Source organism: Pezoporus wallicus, unplaced genomic scaffold, assembly GCF_028554395.1.
Source record: "Pezoporus wallicus isolate ANWC-B61680 ecotype Strahan unplaced genomic scaffold, APGP_CSIRO_Pwel_v1 scaffold_11491, whole genome shotgun sequence".
Taxonomy (NCBI): domain Eukaryota; kingdom Metazoa; phylum Chordata; class Aves; order Psittaciformes; family Psittacidae; genus Pezoporus; species Pezoporus wallicus.
In genome coordinates, this window is record NW_026642649.1 from 11,889,700 (window position 1) to 11,903,456 (window position 13,757).

Below are 13,757 nucleotides of genomic sequence, written 5' to 3' on the forward strand. Positions count from 1 at the left end.
ATTATTTGCACTGCATGCATGAAATGTGCATGGTTCTGATTCTCACAATAAGCAGTTGTGAATTAATTTAACTTTAAATACATGGATTTCTATTAGAACAGTAATTATTTAAAGAAATTTAAATATTTCAACTTTAAAAGCTTAGGAAGTAGATAAATCTCCCTTGGACAGTATTTTGTAAGATCATGTAGATCCTACTAATGGATTTAGGGAACAGCAACAAGCTTCTAAAGGTGTTCAGCTAAATGACTGCAATTAAGTATCAAATAAGGCACATAGTTCTTGGGTGTTCTCTTGCTTTCTCATTTGAGACATGTTTCAGGAATAAAAAAGCCAACTTTCTGCTGTTATAAATGGCATTTATTATATTAGACTGCTAGCATATTGAATGAGCATAAGAGAAATTTAAGTTTCTGCTTGTTTATGTTGACTTCATTTGGTACTTAAATGAAGAATCTGGTTCACCAAAGTACAGTCTTCCAACTTCCAGGAGAAATGTGTGCGTGGAAAACAGTTTTCAAGAGCAGTCTTGAAGTGATCCCTAGAGAAACTTACTTCTAGGAAGAAAAAACCCTTGATAATTTTGCATCAAATCTAGTTTAATGTTAGTATTAGAATGGTATTATGTTGTGTGGAATATTGTTTAGTAAAAGAAACACCCACTTCATGGTTGCATTCTGGGGTCACGACTGCGAAGAGATATTTTTAATGCTGTTTCATAATATTTTGAGAAGCCTTTTAAATTCACATTGAAGTTTTCATTTGAGATGCCTGTATTTACGATTCTCAGGAGCTCCAGATGGATCAACAAGCTAAGAAACATCTCCAAGAGGAATTTGATGCTTCCTTAGAAGAAAAGGACCAACTTATTAGTGTCCTGCAAACTCAGGTAAGGTACCTTACCCAACAGATATTCTTTAAAACTGCTCTTGCTACTTTTTTAATAATGTATTTCCTATAATGCATGTCCACAGTTTATTATAATTGCTCTGACATTGTAAAGCTTCTTGAGAATTTAGGATTATCTAGAAATTATGTTCATCTTTGTGGTAGGGGATACCTTTGTAAAATCTTATTCATGTTCACTATGATTGTTTGATTTACATTTGATGTCTTTGTTATGTCTTTGTTACCAAGAACATAATATTAGCACATACTTGAGCTAAAATTGCTTTGGCAAAACCTGTGTATTTTGCTTAATTGGTCTTTTTTTTTTTTTCCCACTTCTGATGGTACTATTTTTGTTAATTAGAAATACGATTCTGCTAAAAAAATTTCTAAAAAAAATCAAACAGATTTTTTTCCTTTCTTTGCTTACTGATATCACTTTAATTCTAGTTTTGGAGGTGAAAACATGATCTGCTTAGACGTCTTAATAAAAAGAACATTTATTTTTTTCTTTTTAGGTATCATTGTTGAAGCAGAGGTTACAGAATGGTCAGATAAGTACTGAATTGCCTGATCCAAATATTCAGTCTGAACCACAAGGGGAAAGTCCAACAAGAGAAATCAGTGTAGAAAATTTTGTGGATCCTGGAAGCAACGGTAGGTGTTGCAGCTTTTTTAGGAGATCTTGAATTTTGGGGAATAAGCCTGCTGTTTCTTAGGGTGGAGTAACAGTACTTAGGGTTGAATATATCATAGGAAGGATGCACTTTCTAGCAGAAAGTTGTTTTGATAGCAGTATGGCAGCTAGAGGACAGGATAACTCTTCTGAGATTCTAAGATGCTTCCAGTATTGTTTGATTACTGAGTAAGCAATATTCTAATGGTGACATATAATGAAAGGGTTATTTGTTGGTATTTTTCATAAAAGGTAGGGTTCAGACAGAGGTGAACATGCATCTCAAAATGGTCTTTTTTCAGCATCTGCTAGATTTTTGTGTGTATGAGGATCATATGAATGGTAAGATCAGAGATTTTCTTATCTAGCATCATGTCTTTTGTAGTGTTTAGGAAAAAAGTAAGTAACCAGTCCCTAAGAATCAAGATTTAAGATGTTTCCTATACTGGAGTCTGCTTCAGGACTATAATGTGTAAGACTTATGGCTGTGAATTAAACCTTTAAATTTGTTTGACCCTATTTTCATGCCAAGTACTCTTACAGCCTCCAGAACACACAGTAAAATATTATCCAGTGTGCTAGGTATACAGAGAGGAGTACAGCTCACTAAACATGACCATTAACCTGCAGAACGTAGTATTGTCAATCTGGATATTTTAGAGTTAACATCATACCCAGCCCTGGGAAAGCAGGAATCAGTGTGCTGGGCACTTGAGAGATGTGTGATTTGATTTGATTTATGTTTTTCCTGCCAGTGAATTTTCTGTTAGTAGCAGCAGACAGATTTATAAATCATGGTTTTTCAATTGTGTAGAAAACTTTGTTGAATAATAGTTTGGTTTCGAAGCTTGTATGATATCTGACCTTTGTAAATTAATATTGGGTGAAAGACTGTATTTACTATTCTGTGTATGTGTAGCATGTTTCTGGTAGTTACAGTAGTCACTAGGAAGTTTTGCAGACTTTGCGCAACTTTCTTCAGAGCCCTGTGGGTTGCCTGCAATGTGAATGACGAATGCAGATCTACATTTTGGAAACAGTACGTGCATGTGATAATGTTTATATGTTGTCTAATAGGGGGTAGTGGAGATTCTGTTAAAACACTGGAAACTCTTCATCAGAGGGTGAAGCGCCAAGAGAACTTGCTGCAGCGTTGTAAGGAGATGATTCGGTCTCATAAGGAGCGCTGCGCCCAGTTAACCAACGAGAAGGAGGCACTTCAGGAACAGTTAGAAGAGAGGCTTCAGGAACTGGAGAAAATGAAGGTATGGAAAATGCTCTGAACTGTATGGGTAGCTAGTAAAACAGAGCAAGAACTCCAGTATTTCCAGAATCTGTTAATAAAGAAGACCCTTAAATTGCTTGGAGAAAGGTAAGGAACCTTACTCTTTGAATATCCTTCAAAAAGGTATCAGAAATAAAGTAACTGTGGGAAAATGGGGTGAGGAAAAGACTGCCAGCACAAAAGACAAGAGGTAAAGTGAGAACAGTAGAGCAGAGCTAAACCTTTAAGACATAGTTGAAGAGGCGTAAGTTACGTAAATGAACAGAAAACACAGAAAGGCAGGACAATGGAGAGCACAATATAGTGAAGATAGCATAAGTGGAGTCATAAAGCTAAATTAGTATTTTGCTTATTTTTCCTTTTAAGACCACTAATGCCAAGTGTGGAGTAAAATTAAATTGCTGATAGTAATGGGATGTGAAAATGTGATAAGTATAGCTGTGCTCAACCTCAGTGCTAGAGATCAGATTCCCTTCTCAGTCTCTGAGCACCAGCCCTGTTTGAAATTGCTCTGAAGGACTCGAGTATTTTAAGGATCTTTTCCAGAACCATTAATGACCAATTATGTTGTATTGCTGAGACCCTACTGAGATGCAGGTAATAGAGCAGGTGCCTAAGGCGTGTTTCTTGCCAGTTTTACTGTAGCTGTTCTGACATCCATGAGAGAACTGTGGAGGCTGAAACAAAGCCTTCAGATATTTGATTTATTATGGAGACCATGAGGCAGCCTTAAAAGTAAGTTAAAGCTACCTACTTTCCGTGGGTTCTGTTCTGTGTTCTTCCTCCAATGCATAATGCAAGTTTAAGAGCCAAACCTAACCTGATTGCCAGAAGAAGGTGTTTTCTTACCTGTGGCAGTGCTTTAAATTTGTGCCTGGGGTTTGTGTTTTAGGACCTTCAGATGGCTGAGAAGACTAAACTGATTACTCAGCTGCGTGATGCAAAGAATTTGATTGAGCAGCTAGAACAAGACAAGGTAAAAAAGCTTCTTAAACTCTGTAGTTTTTGAAGAAGATTTTGTAAAACTCTTGTCTTCTTGTATTAGAAGCTTTTCTTAGTCATCTGATGTGGCTTGGTTTATGTTTTAGCCAGCAAATAATACAAGCTACCTGACAATTTTATTGTATAGATGCTATAGGGTATTTGTCTATTAGGGTATAAATATTATAAGATTATGTTATTCAGGATGGAGCAGTTACACTGAATACACTCCTTAATACCAGCTTCAACAAACAACAAAATGAGCCGAACTCCACCACCACTCCCAAACACTGACTAAGATGAGATACAATATAAATTAACTTAAAAGCTACCAATGAAGGAAAAGTAACTGTAGTTTCTCAGGGATATGAAGTGGTTTGGGTTTTTTTGTTCCTTAATTTTTTTTTTATCACAGTCTTGGTACTTGAAGTAACTTTTGGTGGTATAATAAGTAGCGAGACCGACGCTCGTTTTGTATGTGCATGTTATCTAAGGAGAAGCGTGCACTCTACAATGCTTTTAGTTTTGGTTGGTTAACATTATGCATATTTCCAATAAAAGTATCTGGACCAGAACTAGGAAGTTTTCTCATGGTCTTTAGTGGCTGGATGAGTTTTTTTCACCACTAGATAAAATTTGGCTACTCTTCAAAATCATCCTGTATTCTCACCTTTTTTCTTCGTTAGCGTTTTCTGTTTCCTGACATGGAAAAATGTCGTGATCTCTGGTCTTGTAGTAATAGACTAAAGTCTATTCCTGTCAAGGATTGTGTCCTGGCTTGAAATTGTTTCAGCTATATGTTTTATTTGTTTGCTAGCTTTTTATCACAAGGACCTTTTCCTTAGGGCATGGTAATTGCAGAGACAAAGCGACAAATGCATGAAACACTGGAATTGAAGGAGGAGGAGATAGCCCAACTGCGTGCTCGGATCAAACAAATGACTACAAAAGGCGAGGAATTAAAAGAACAGAAAGAAAAATCTGAAAAAGCTGGTAAGAAATTCTGGGGATTATTAGCTTTCACATTTAAACATGAAAAAGCTTCAGTGTGGTCTTTCTGCACTCTTTGGACAGTTGTTTGGAATGGATATTAAGAGATGATTTTCTTCCTCATGTTCCACATTGCACCTCTGCTAGCATCATTACTAACTTCACTTTTGGTCAGCAGAGTTTAGGGGTGTTTTTGGCTGGTTTGTCTCTTATTCACGTGGAGTTAGGAAGGAATCTCCTGAAGGGCAGCTGTACCTTCCTGTTTGTAGGAGAAAAGATTGAGAGAATTTTTGCTGGTATGACTTCAGGAGGGAAATTTGCAACTATCTACAAGTTATTGTAATGCTACCACTATTTTACATAGAAAACAGCAGTGAGTGTGTAAGAGCTTGGGAAGGCGTAGAAAGAAGAGGATGTGCTACAGCCATAATAACCATTTTCTTTCAATAATTGTAGCAGAAGCATTTCTGATTTCTCTTTAGTGAAACAGCAGTGATGGTTCCTTTCTCTTCAGGCTTAGAACCCAGTGGCTGTGTAACTATTACATGCTGTAGTTTGCTTTTGATGGAAATTAGGTAACATTAATTATGTGGGCTTGGAGTTCTCCTTTTGCTTGAAATGAAGTTGAAAGATCAATCCACTCCACCTTTGTTTTTTAAACAGTGAAATCATTTTGCACTGTTTCAAAATTAATAAAGAAAATTCGGTTTCCTCTCATAGGTGTATCAAGGCGTTCACTCTTTTGGCAGAAGCTCAGATGCAGTTAGTTGATATAAAACATTATGCATATTTTCTTTCTCTAAAAAGTGATGAGAAAGTCAAACAATACAGTTCACAGGATTTAGATCAAACCTTCCAGTTTTAAAGATTGGGTAGATCATTCTGCTGTAATACAGAAAAGCAGCTTGAACATCCATCTTGTGAAAGTAACAAACATTTTGATTAGGTGTCCTCCTCTTCTACCTTTTTCAGGGTACATGTATCTTTTAACTCTGGAAATTCATATTTCAACAGTAAGTCGGTCCTGAAAGAGTTGGATTTTTTTCAATTCTTGGAGACTAGGAAGCTTCTATTCATAATAGAAGAAAAAAAGCTGAAGAATATTTTAATAAATTTGTAGATACAAAGTTATAGTTGTTTGAAACACTGCATTTTTTTATGCAGTGGAAACCTCTTAATTGTGAACTAATATCTACATGCTCTGGTTAATACAGTAATTTCTTCAGGTTTGCATACCCAGAAGCTGAAAATAGGTAACAGATGGTGCTCTGGATACCTGGAAAACTTAACTGTGGTAGTGAGAAGTAATTTCACTTACAATTAATGTGTTGAGTACACTGCACTTTCCTAGAGAGAGATTTGTGTGTTAAATATGCTCTCTCATAAGTAAAAATTTAAAGTACTTCTGTTAATTTTTATGGTGCATAAGCATCCACTTTACTTTCAGGTGTATTTGTGTACTCTATTAAGCATGCATTTATAAATGTCAGAATCCTTGGAAAATTAGCTAATACTACCTCAAAGATAAGCAGAATTTTGAGGTGGCCTTTGTTAGATTTTCCTATTACTTCCTTGGCTTTACATGTGCCAAAAATGTTGTGATGTGTAATGGAAGTGTAGTTCAATACACTTGAAGTAAATTGTTCAGGCATTTGAGAAGACCACTGTCAATACTGGGAGAGCCTGGAATTTCCTCTAGGTCACAACCTTTGAGTTGTACCAGTTTTAAGAATTCAGTTTCATCTATTTGAGGTCAGTGTGTTTAAAGTTCTGTTTCTTGGGCAGTTAATGTGAGTTGCCTTTAAATTCTAGACTTCTCTTTTTCTGTCATGATTTAGTGAGGAATTGGCTTCATGGAATATTGTATTTGTAGAGATGTTATTTTCATTTAAGTTATGGAAAAATAGTCTGCTTCATTTATTTTCATAGTGCTATATTGTAGGCTAAAAAGTGGTATATTTTTTTCCATTTCATGTTTTTAACTTGCCTATAGTTACATGTGTGGCTTTTTTTCTTTGTAACTGAGTGACTTTAGTGAAATGTTGCAGTGTTTGATTCAATGTTACTGCATCTTTGTGCACTGAAATAGTGGAAAGATACTTACGCTTATTTTGTGTGTGTTGTGTAAACTGTAACTTGGTCTCCCCAGTTGAAATTCATTTTCTTTGTAGTTAGAGGTACATTATGTTGAAATCTCACAGAGCATCTTGTTTTTGTGCATCCACACATGCCAATAAGTGAATCATGGTGCCTTTCCCAAGCCTTGTATGAACAGGACTGGGGTAAGGGCTCTCTTTTTTTACATCACACATTGGGTGCTTGAACTGGGCTCTAAAAAGTAAATTGTTTGCTTCTCAGGCACTTTCATTCGAAGTAACTGCAACTGATTTTTAATGCTGTGCAGTGTACATAGATAATTTACGTTTGACTTTAACAAAGCTATTTATAGTATTTGTAAATTTACTGATAAACTGAAGTTGGTTTCTCCTAAGGCTATTTGGCATAAGTGCTTTCTAACTTCTCAGAATGCAGATTATTGACGTGTATTCTATAGAGGAAACAAAAAAGTCCTTAGAAAGCAAATTCATCTTGCTTTACTTTCCTGTTTGTAGGCAATGTTTCTTTTGCAAGCTAATTAACATATGCTGGGCACCTTTCTACAGAGAAACAAAAAGCATGGACTGTGCATTTAAAAGCCTGCCTAGATGCACAAATCAACTATAGGGAATGAATTTCAACCTTTCTTTCTCAAACTACTGACAAGATGCCTGCTCCCAGCTTTCAGTAGTGAAATGTACAAATCCCTCCTTTGCCATCCTGTTTAGTGCTTTCCTCACAATTTTTAGCAGTAGATGGCACCATAGTTGAAGATAACATGTTTTGCTGCTCCAGAGAGTAAGCAAGAAGTCTTTGCAATGACGACTGGTGTTACACTGAGTAGGAGAGGCAAGATGAAGGGAACTGAGACCGGCACTTCAGAGTAGTGCATGTAAAGCAGCACATGTTTTACAAAAATCAGTTCTGCAACCTTACTGGGGCAGTCTAATCCCCCTGTACTGGGCGCTGGTGAGGCCACACCTTGAGTCCTGCGTTCAGTTTTGGGTCCCTCACTACAAAAGAGACTTTGACGTGCTGGAGCAGGGCCAGAGAAGGGCAACAGAGCTGGTGCGGGGCCTGGAGCACAGGTGTGATGGGGAAGGGCTGAGGGACCGGGGGGGGGGGGGGGGGTTAGTCTGGAGTAGAGAAGGCTCAGGGGGACCTTCCTACTCTCTACAACTGCCTGACAGGAGGATGGAGCCAGGAGGGGGCTGGTCTCTGCTCCCAGGGAACAAGGGATGGAACAAGAGGAAACGGCCTCAAACTGCAACAGGAGAGATTCGAATGGAGATGAGCAACAGTTCCTTCCCCAAAGGGTGCTTAGGCATTGGAACAAGCTTCCCAGGGCAGTGGTGGAGTCACCGTCCCTGGAAGTGTTCACACACCGTGTAGATGAGGCCCTCAGTGACATGGGTTAGTGGTGGCCTTGGCAGTGCTGGGGAATGGTTGGACTTGGTGATCTTAAAGGTCTTCTCCAGTCTCACTGATTCTGTGGTTCTGTGATTCTTAAACTCTGCTCAGGCTCTTTTTTGTGTAATTTATATCCTACACAGGAAGGTTTCTAGTTTGGTCACATGAATGGGACTTTGCAAGACTCTCCTGAGACTCTCTGTTGGTGTGCTTGTTACTGGTTCTGATTTGCCGTTGTGGGACTTCACTGAACCAGTACCTTGGTTAAGTATTTTCCTTCAACAGTAGCTTTGCTGGTTGGGAAGAGCACAGGCAGTGCCTTTACTCTTTTCATTCAAAATAGATGCATTTGGGTAAAGCCATGGACTTTTATTCCAGGTTTTTATCCACAGTAGAATTAAAATCTCCCATAGATTAAAAATAATAAGAAGAATCATGATAATTTAGACCATGTTGTGCCTACATAATGATACTGACCTTCTGCTGCTTTGAAACTCAGTTGTGTCATGCTACACTAGAATGAACTACTTTGAAAAAAATGTTCTGTTTTGCTTAAGTGCTAGAAGTGCCTGAGATGCATATAATTTAACTTTTAGAGAGCTAAGTGTGTTTCTGTGAAGTGTTGCTTCTCTGTGCTTTCATACCCCCTTGGCGTTGTATCCATCAGCTTTTGTGTAGCTTTTGTACTGGCATCCTGCTTGCGATTATAGTGGTGCAGCTCTCGTACTGCATGTTGCTCAGCTATTACATATCAGTAGTCAATCCTAGTTTGAACCTAGATCTTCTCTTTGGTGGATTCCTGGGCTATGCCAAATGCATTCTGTTTCCTTTTGCAGAAGTAACGGGATTCTTGAATAAAAATTAAGTGTATGTTGCTCAGAACAAGAATTGGAAAACATGGAAAAGTGAAGTAACTTAATCTTTTACTCACAGGCTTTCTTTCCAAGCTGTACTTTGTCTGTAGGGTTGTTTGGGTTTTTAATCCATTTATGGTGCTGTAGTACTGAAGGACTTAGCCAGTTTTGCTGGCTGAGTGGGCTTTTATTAGGGCTGAGAGGAGCATCAGGGAAGTCAGTGCCATTCTCCAAATGCAGTTGCACAGGCTGTGTTCATAACAGAGTTGTCCCTGTTGGCAGGAGGGAAGGACTCAAGTCGTGTGAGTCCCAGGTGGCAAGTGCCTTGATGGGGACTGTGAAGAACTGTGCTTGGAAAGTAAGGAGCTATAAGCCTTGTGCATGCTTGCATTGTTTTAGACTGTTTTCCTGCTTGAAATAATCTCTAGTGCTCTTCATATTTTTGTAATGAGTTTTAGTATTTATGTACAACCAGGAGTGAAAAAGTGGATACTATGATGTGCTTTCGTATTGCCAGAGTCAATAACAACCCTGTTTTGTCCAAAACTATGATTGTTGCTGTGAGTAGTCAGAGAAAGGCTTCCTCGGAAAGCAGAAGAAAAGTCTGGATGAGGTCGGAATTTGGGTGGATGCAATTCTGTAAATTAAGTTACTTGAAAACATATTTGCAGCATTGCCTCAAAAATACAGATTGTGGTTAAAAGCTTCAGTTTTAAATGTTATCAGAAAATGTGGAATGGAAATTATTCTTCACTTCCCAGATTCATGCCTGAATGTTATTATAGATAGTTACTGCTAAGTGGTGGTGAATCAAGGAAACAATTTATGTATGTCTATGATTTTCTTCTGGGGGTAGAATTAAGTGGAAGAAAGCTTAGCATACTAAATTACACTTCAAAGATTGTTTTGTTCTGTCTGCTCCCAGAACAGTATTCAAGTAGTCCAGGGCATAATAGAAGAATATACTTGTAGGTTTTTGGTCCTCTGATAAATTACAGTCTTGATATTGGCACCACGATTGTGTATTTTACAGAGGTGTTTTGCCAAAGTTCTTTTATGCAAGAAAATTAACCCTATAGTAGACTGCTCCAAGTCTGAATTTTCCTTTGATATGCAGCAGGGTTTTTCCACTTCCCTATTCAGGAGAAGAGTTTTCCATAAGAGTGATCAAATTCTGGTCTTGTGTAATTCTGTACTGATTCTGGCAATATTTGAGTGAGAAACTCAGATACTGGTATTAAAGAATAATAATAATAATAATACAGTTCAGAGCACCAGAATTGATTGCTTCCCTTTCATGTCTAAATGATCATCTATGAAGAGTATAAGTATGTTAGAATACCCCTTAGCATGGGAAGAAGCTGTGGAATTATTGCTTCCAATTTGTATATTAAAATGTTTCAGCAGATTTGTGCACCTTATGCAGATGTAAATGAATTCCATCACTGCACCCTGAGAGTTCTTTTGAAACGTCTTCTAGCTATTCGAGTCTTCTGAGAGGAAATCTTAGTATTTTTATTTTTCAATTTTATCTGCAAAGTTTAGAAGCACTCATAATGCACAGGCATTTTTCCAGTGTCCCTGAATTGCTTTGATAGTAGTTTACATTATAAGTAAATAGTGAAATAATGACATTAGAAAAGCCATCTGTAGGGACTTCACCAAACCCGTAGTTTAGAGAAGATTATCTAGATTGTACAGTTTGAAATGAACAGCTCTGAGGTAAATAAAGTGCCTGGTATTATACTTCAGTGTTCTGCTCAGGAAGAACTCTTTCATGAGTCAATAAAAACTGACTTGCATAGCAGTCATTCTTGGTTTATGCTTATGTCTGCTGTTTTAGTGTAAGAGCAAATTGTGAATTGCCTTTTCTTCATGCAGCTTATTTCTTCTTCTTCCAAGTTATTCAGCACATACAGATGGAAGAGGAGCTATAGTTTATTTATGTGGTTTATGTATTTTACGTGATTTTAGGGAAGAAATAGAAGCTACAGAATGTATTGGAAGACATTGACAGCCATTTGTCAGTTCACTTTCTAGATAATAAACCCATGCAAATTCTTGATGGATTCTTAAGTTCATTCCTCTGTTACTTGTATAATTTACAGTTATGGAGTACTCTGTTCTTCTGTCAAGGGACAGGTATCTCTCAGCTATCATATGCTTTTTTCATTTTCTTTGCAGCTTTTGAAGAACTTGAGAGGGCTCTGAGTATTGCCCAAAAGACAGAGGAAGCCCGGAAAAAATTGCAGGCAGAAATGGATGAAAAAATCAAAGCTGTAGAAAAGGCAAGTGAGGAAGAGAGGGTAAATCTTCAACGGGAGTTAACCAGAGTGAAACAAGAGGTGGTTGAGATTATGAAGGTAAAATCTGAAACTCACCTTGAATTATTGGTTCTTAATCTAATAATTCAATTACAATTAAATTATCATAAAATATATTAGTATATACTTAGTTATATTATTATTAATATATATTTAATGTATATTTATATTTAATAAATTCTATAAAAATAATCTGTGGGATTAAAGATTTAATTTAAGCAAAATAGAAAACTCACCATTATTATCCTAACCCCATATGCTTAAATGTTTAAGAATGTGTTGCTAAACTGTTTGCTAGTTCAGAGTTGCTTATATTTGCTTCATCTGGAGTTTTCAGGTAGGAATCACAGGAGTAGTGTGCATGCCTTGCCAACCTGTAAATTTGAACACCTTTAAATTGCAGTTCTTGTCTTGACATTTGTGTTATTAGTTTCTCTGAGAGAACGCACTGATGCTTTAGGGGAATGCATCACATTATCCTTAAAGCGTGTTATGTAGGTTGTAGATAGCTGTCACCACTTACTGTTCTGGCTCATGAAATAACAAGAATAGAGGAAAAGCTGTGGATTGAAGTTCTTTTTCCAATTTATTATCATATTTGAGCTGAAATCAAAACCACTAAGTTCATCTTGGTAGGAGAGTCTTTAGAAAATGTGTTTCTTACAGAACTGTGAAGGACTTGAGAAGGAAGAGGGATGATTTCAAGCTTGAAAATAAGAACTGTTGGGGCTTAATATTAAGCACTTTAGATGATTGTTACTTATTTAAAGGGAGCAAAGAGGTGGTTCTGGTTTCCTCTCTCTATTGCACTGCTTTTTTTAATTAAGTAATAATACAAAGTGGTTCAAATCAAGAATAAATACAAAGAAATTTGTGTATTTTCAAAATAAATTTTGAAAAAATTATTTCCAACTTTGATTCACAGAAGTCTTCAGAGGACCGTGTTGCTGAACTAGAAAACTTCCATAAAAAAGAGCTGGCTACCAAAGAACAGGAGCTAAATGAGAGATTACAGGCCCAAGAAAAGGCATTCCAGGAGAGGATGAAGGCAGCTCTTGTAAGTATTCCTAAAATGTGTAGAGAGACATCTCTGCAAGTGTGAGGTGGGACTAGAAGTCTTAATCTGACCTTGTTCAGCAGTAAGAGTCCTTCTGCACTCAAAGATACAAGTGTTCTCCAGAGGTCAAAGAGCTCAGAGATGTCCAATGAAAGGGAAGCAGCTGCAGTGATCCAGACTGAATAATGATAATGAATCACTGTCACTTCTCACTAACAGCTGTATCTTGTGGGAAAGACTTCTTATTTTGAAAACTCTTTTTGTTACTTTGGTTTTTTGCATTTCTTCCTCTGGATCACTGGCAATTAGCCACAGCAGCTAGAGTAAGAGGTACAAAGAATGAGGCTGTTCTTTGAAAACTGTCAGTATCACTGTGTCAGGTTGTGTTGTGTTACGTGAACAGAATTGACTATTTACAGTGTTTGACCTTGGAAAAGAATTTTCTTCTAGGTCAGGCTGGGAGAAATTGTTTGCATTCTTTGCTCTTTTTCATAAGCTGTAATCCACTTTGGAGCATCATGTAATTTTACCTGAGAAATAGTGGATTCTCTTTTGTGCTCCTCCACAGTGGTGTGTGACTGAGGGACTTTGACAGTCCCTTTCTGACTATATTTTTCTTCGTGTTTCTCAGGTTATTTTTTTAATTATGAGAAATAGAAGCTTAAAAATATATTAACAGTGGAATCAAGTGAGGACAGGCCTTTTTTCTCTGAGGTGTTAATCTCAGTCGTGTCAAACCAAAGTGAAAGGATGGATTGCATTACATTTTTCACACAAAAAAAAATGGTTCCAAAGAAGAGGAAATGGAAATGATTTATAACAGTTTTGTTCTCACAGATGAAGTAGAAACTCTGTGTGTGCAGAGAAATTACAGGTTATTAGTGTATGACCATTAACTATTAGTGTAAAACTATTAACTGGTTTGTAAATATCACGTTATACTGGTTTTGAGGGTTTATTGGTTTAATCATAATTTTTGATACAGGAAAAAAATCAAAGTGAGTGTTTGAAAACCCTTCAAGAACAAGAGCAGCAAGAATCCTTAGCCTTGGAAGAATTAGAGCTGCAGAAGAAAGCAATACAGTCAGAGTGTGACAAGAAGGTTCAGATAATGCATCAAGAAGTAGAGACTTGTAGAACTGTGAGTAAACATTCCAAAAGGGTAAATGTTCACAAAAATGCCCTTCAATATATA

At 37.1% G+C, this 13,757-nt stretch overlaps 1 protein-coding gene across 4 annotated transcripts in view; it reads left to right on the forward strand.

Annotated features, from left to right (window-relative positions):
- Nucleotides 1-13,757, forward strand: part of GOLGA4 (golgin A4) — a 54,709-nt gene that overhangs the window by 21,482 nt on the left and 19,470 nt on the right. For all 4 annotated transcript variants that reach the window (XM_057431606.1, XM_057431607.1, XM_057431608.1 and 1 more), the window contains 8 exons: nt 791-889; nt 1,407-1,545; nt 2,642-2,829; nt 3,742-3,825; nt 4,676-4,823; nt 11,366-11,544; nt 12,431-12,562; nt 13,548-13,703. In XM_057431606.1, coding sequence (XP_057287589.1) covers nt 791-889; nt 1,407-1,545; nt 2,642-2,829; nt 3,742-3,825; nt 4,676-4,823; nt 11,366-11,544; nt 12,431-12,562; nt 13,548-13,703 — 1,125 coding nt within the window. The remainder of the gene's footprint in view (nt 1-790; nt 890-1,406; nt 1,546-2,641; nt 2,830-3,741; nt 3,826-4,675; nt 4,824-11,365; nt 11,545-12,430; nt 12,563-13,547; nt 13,704-13,757) is intronic.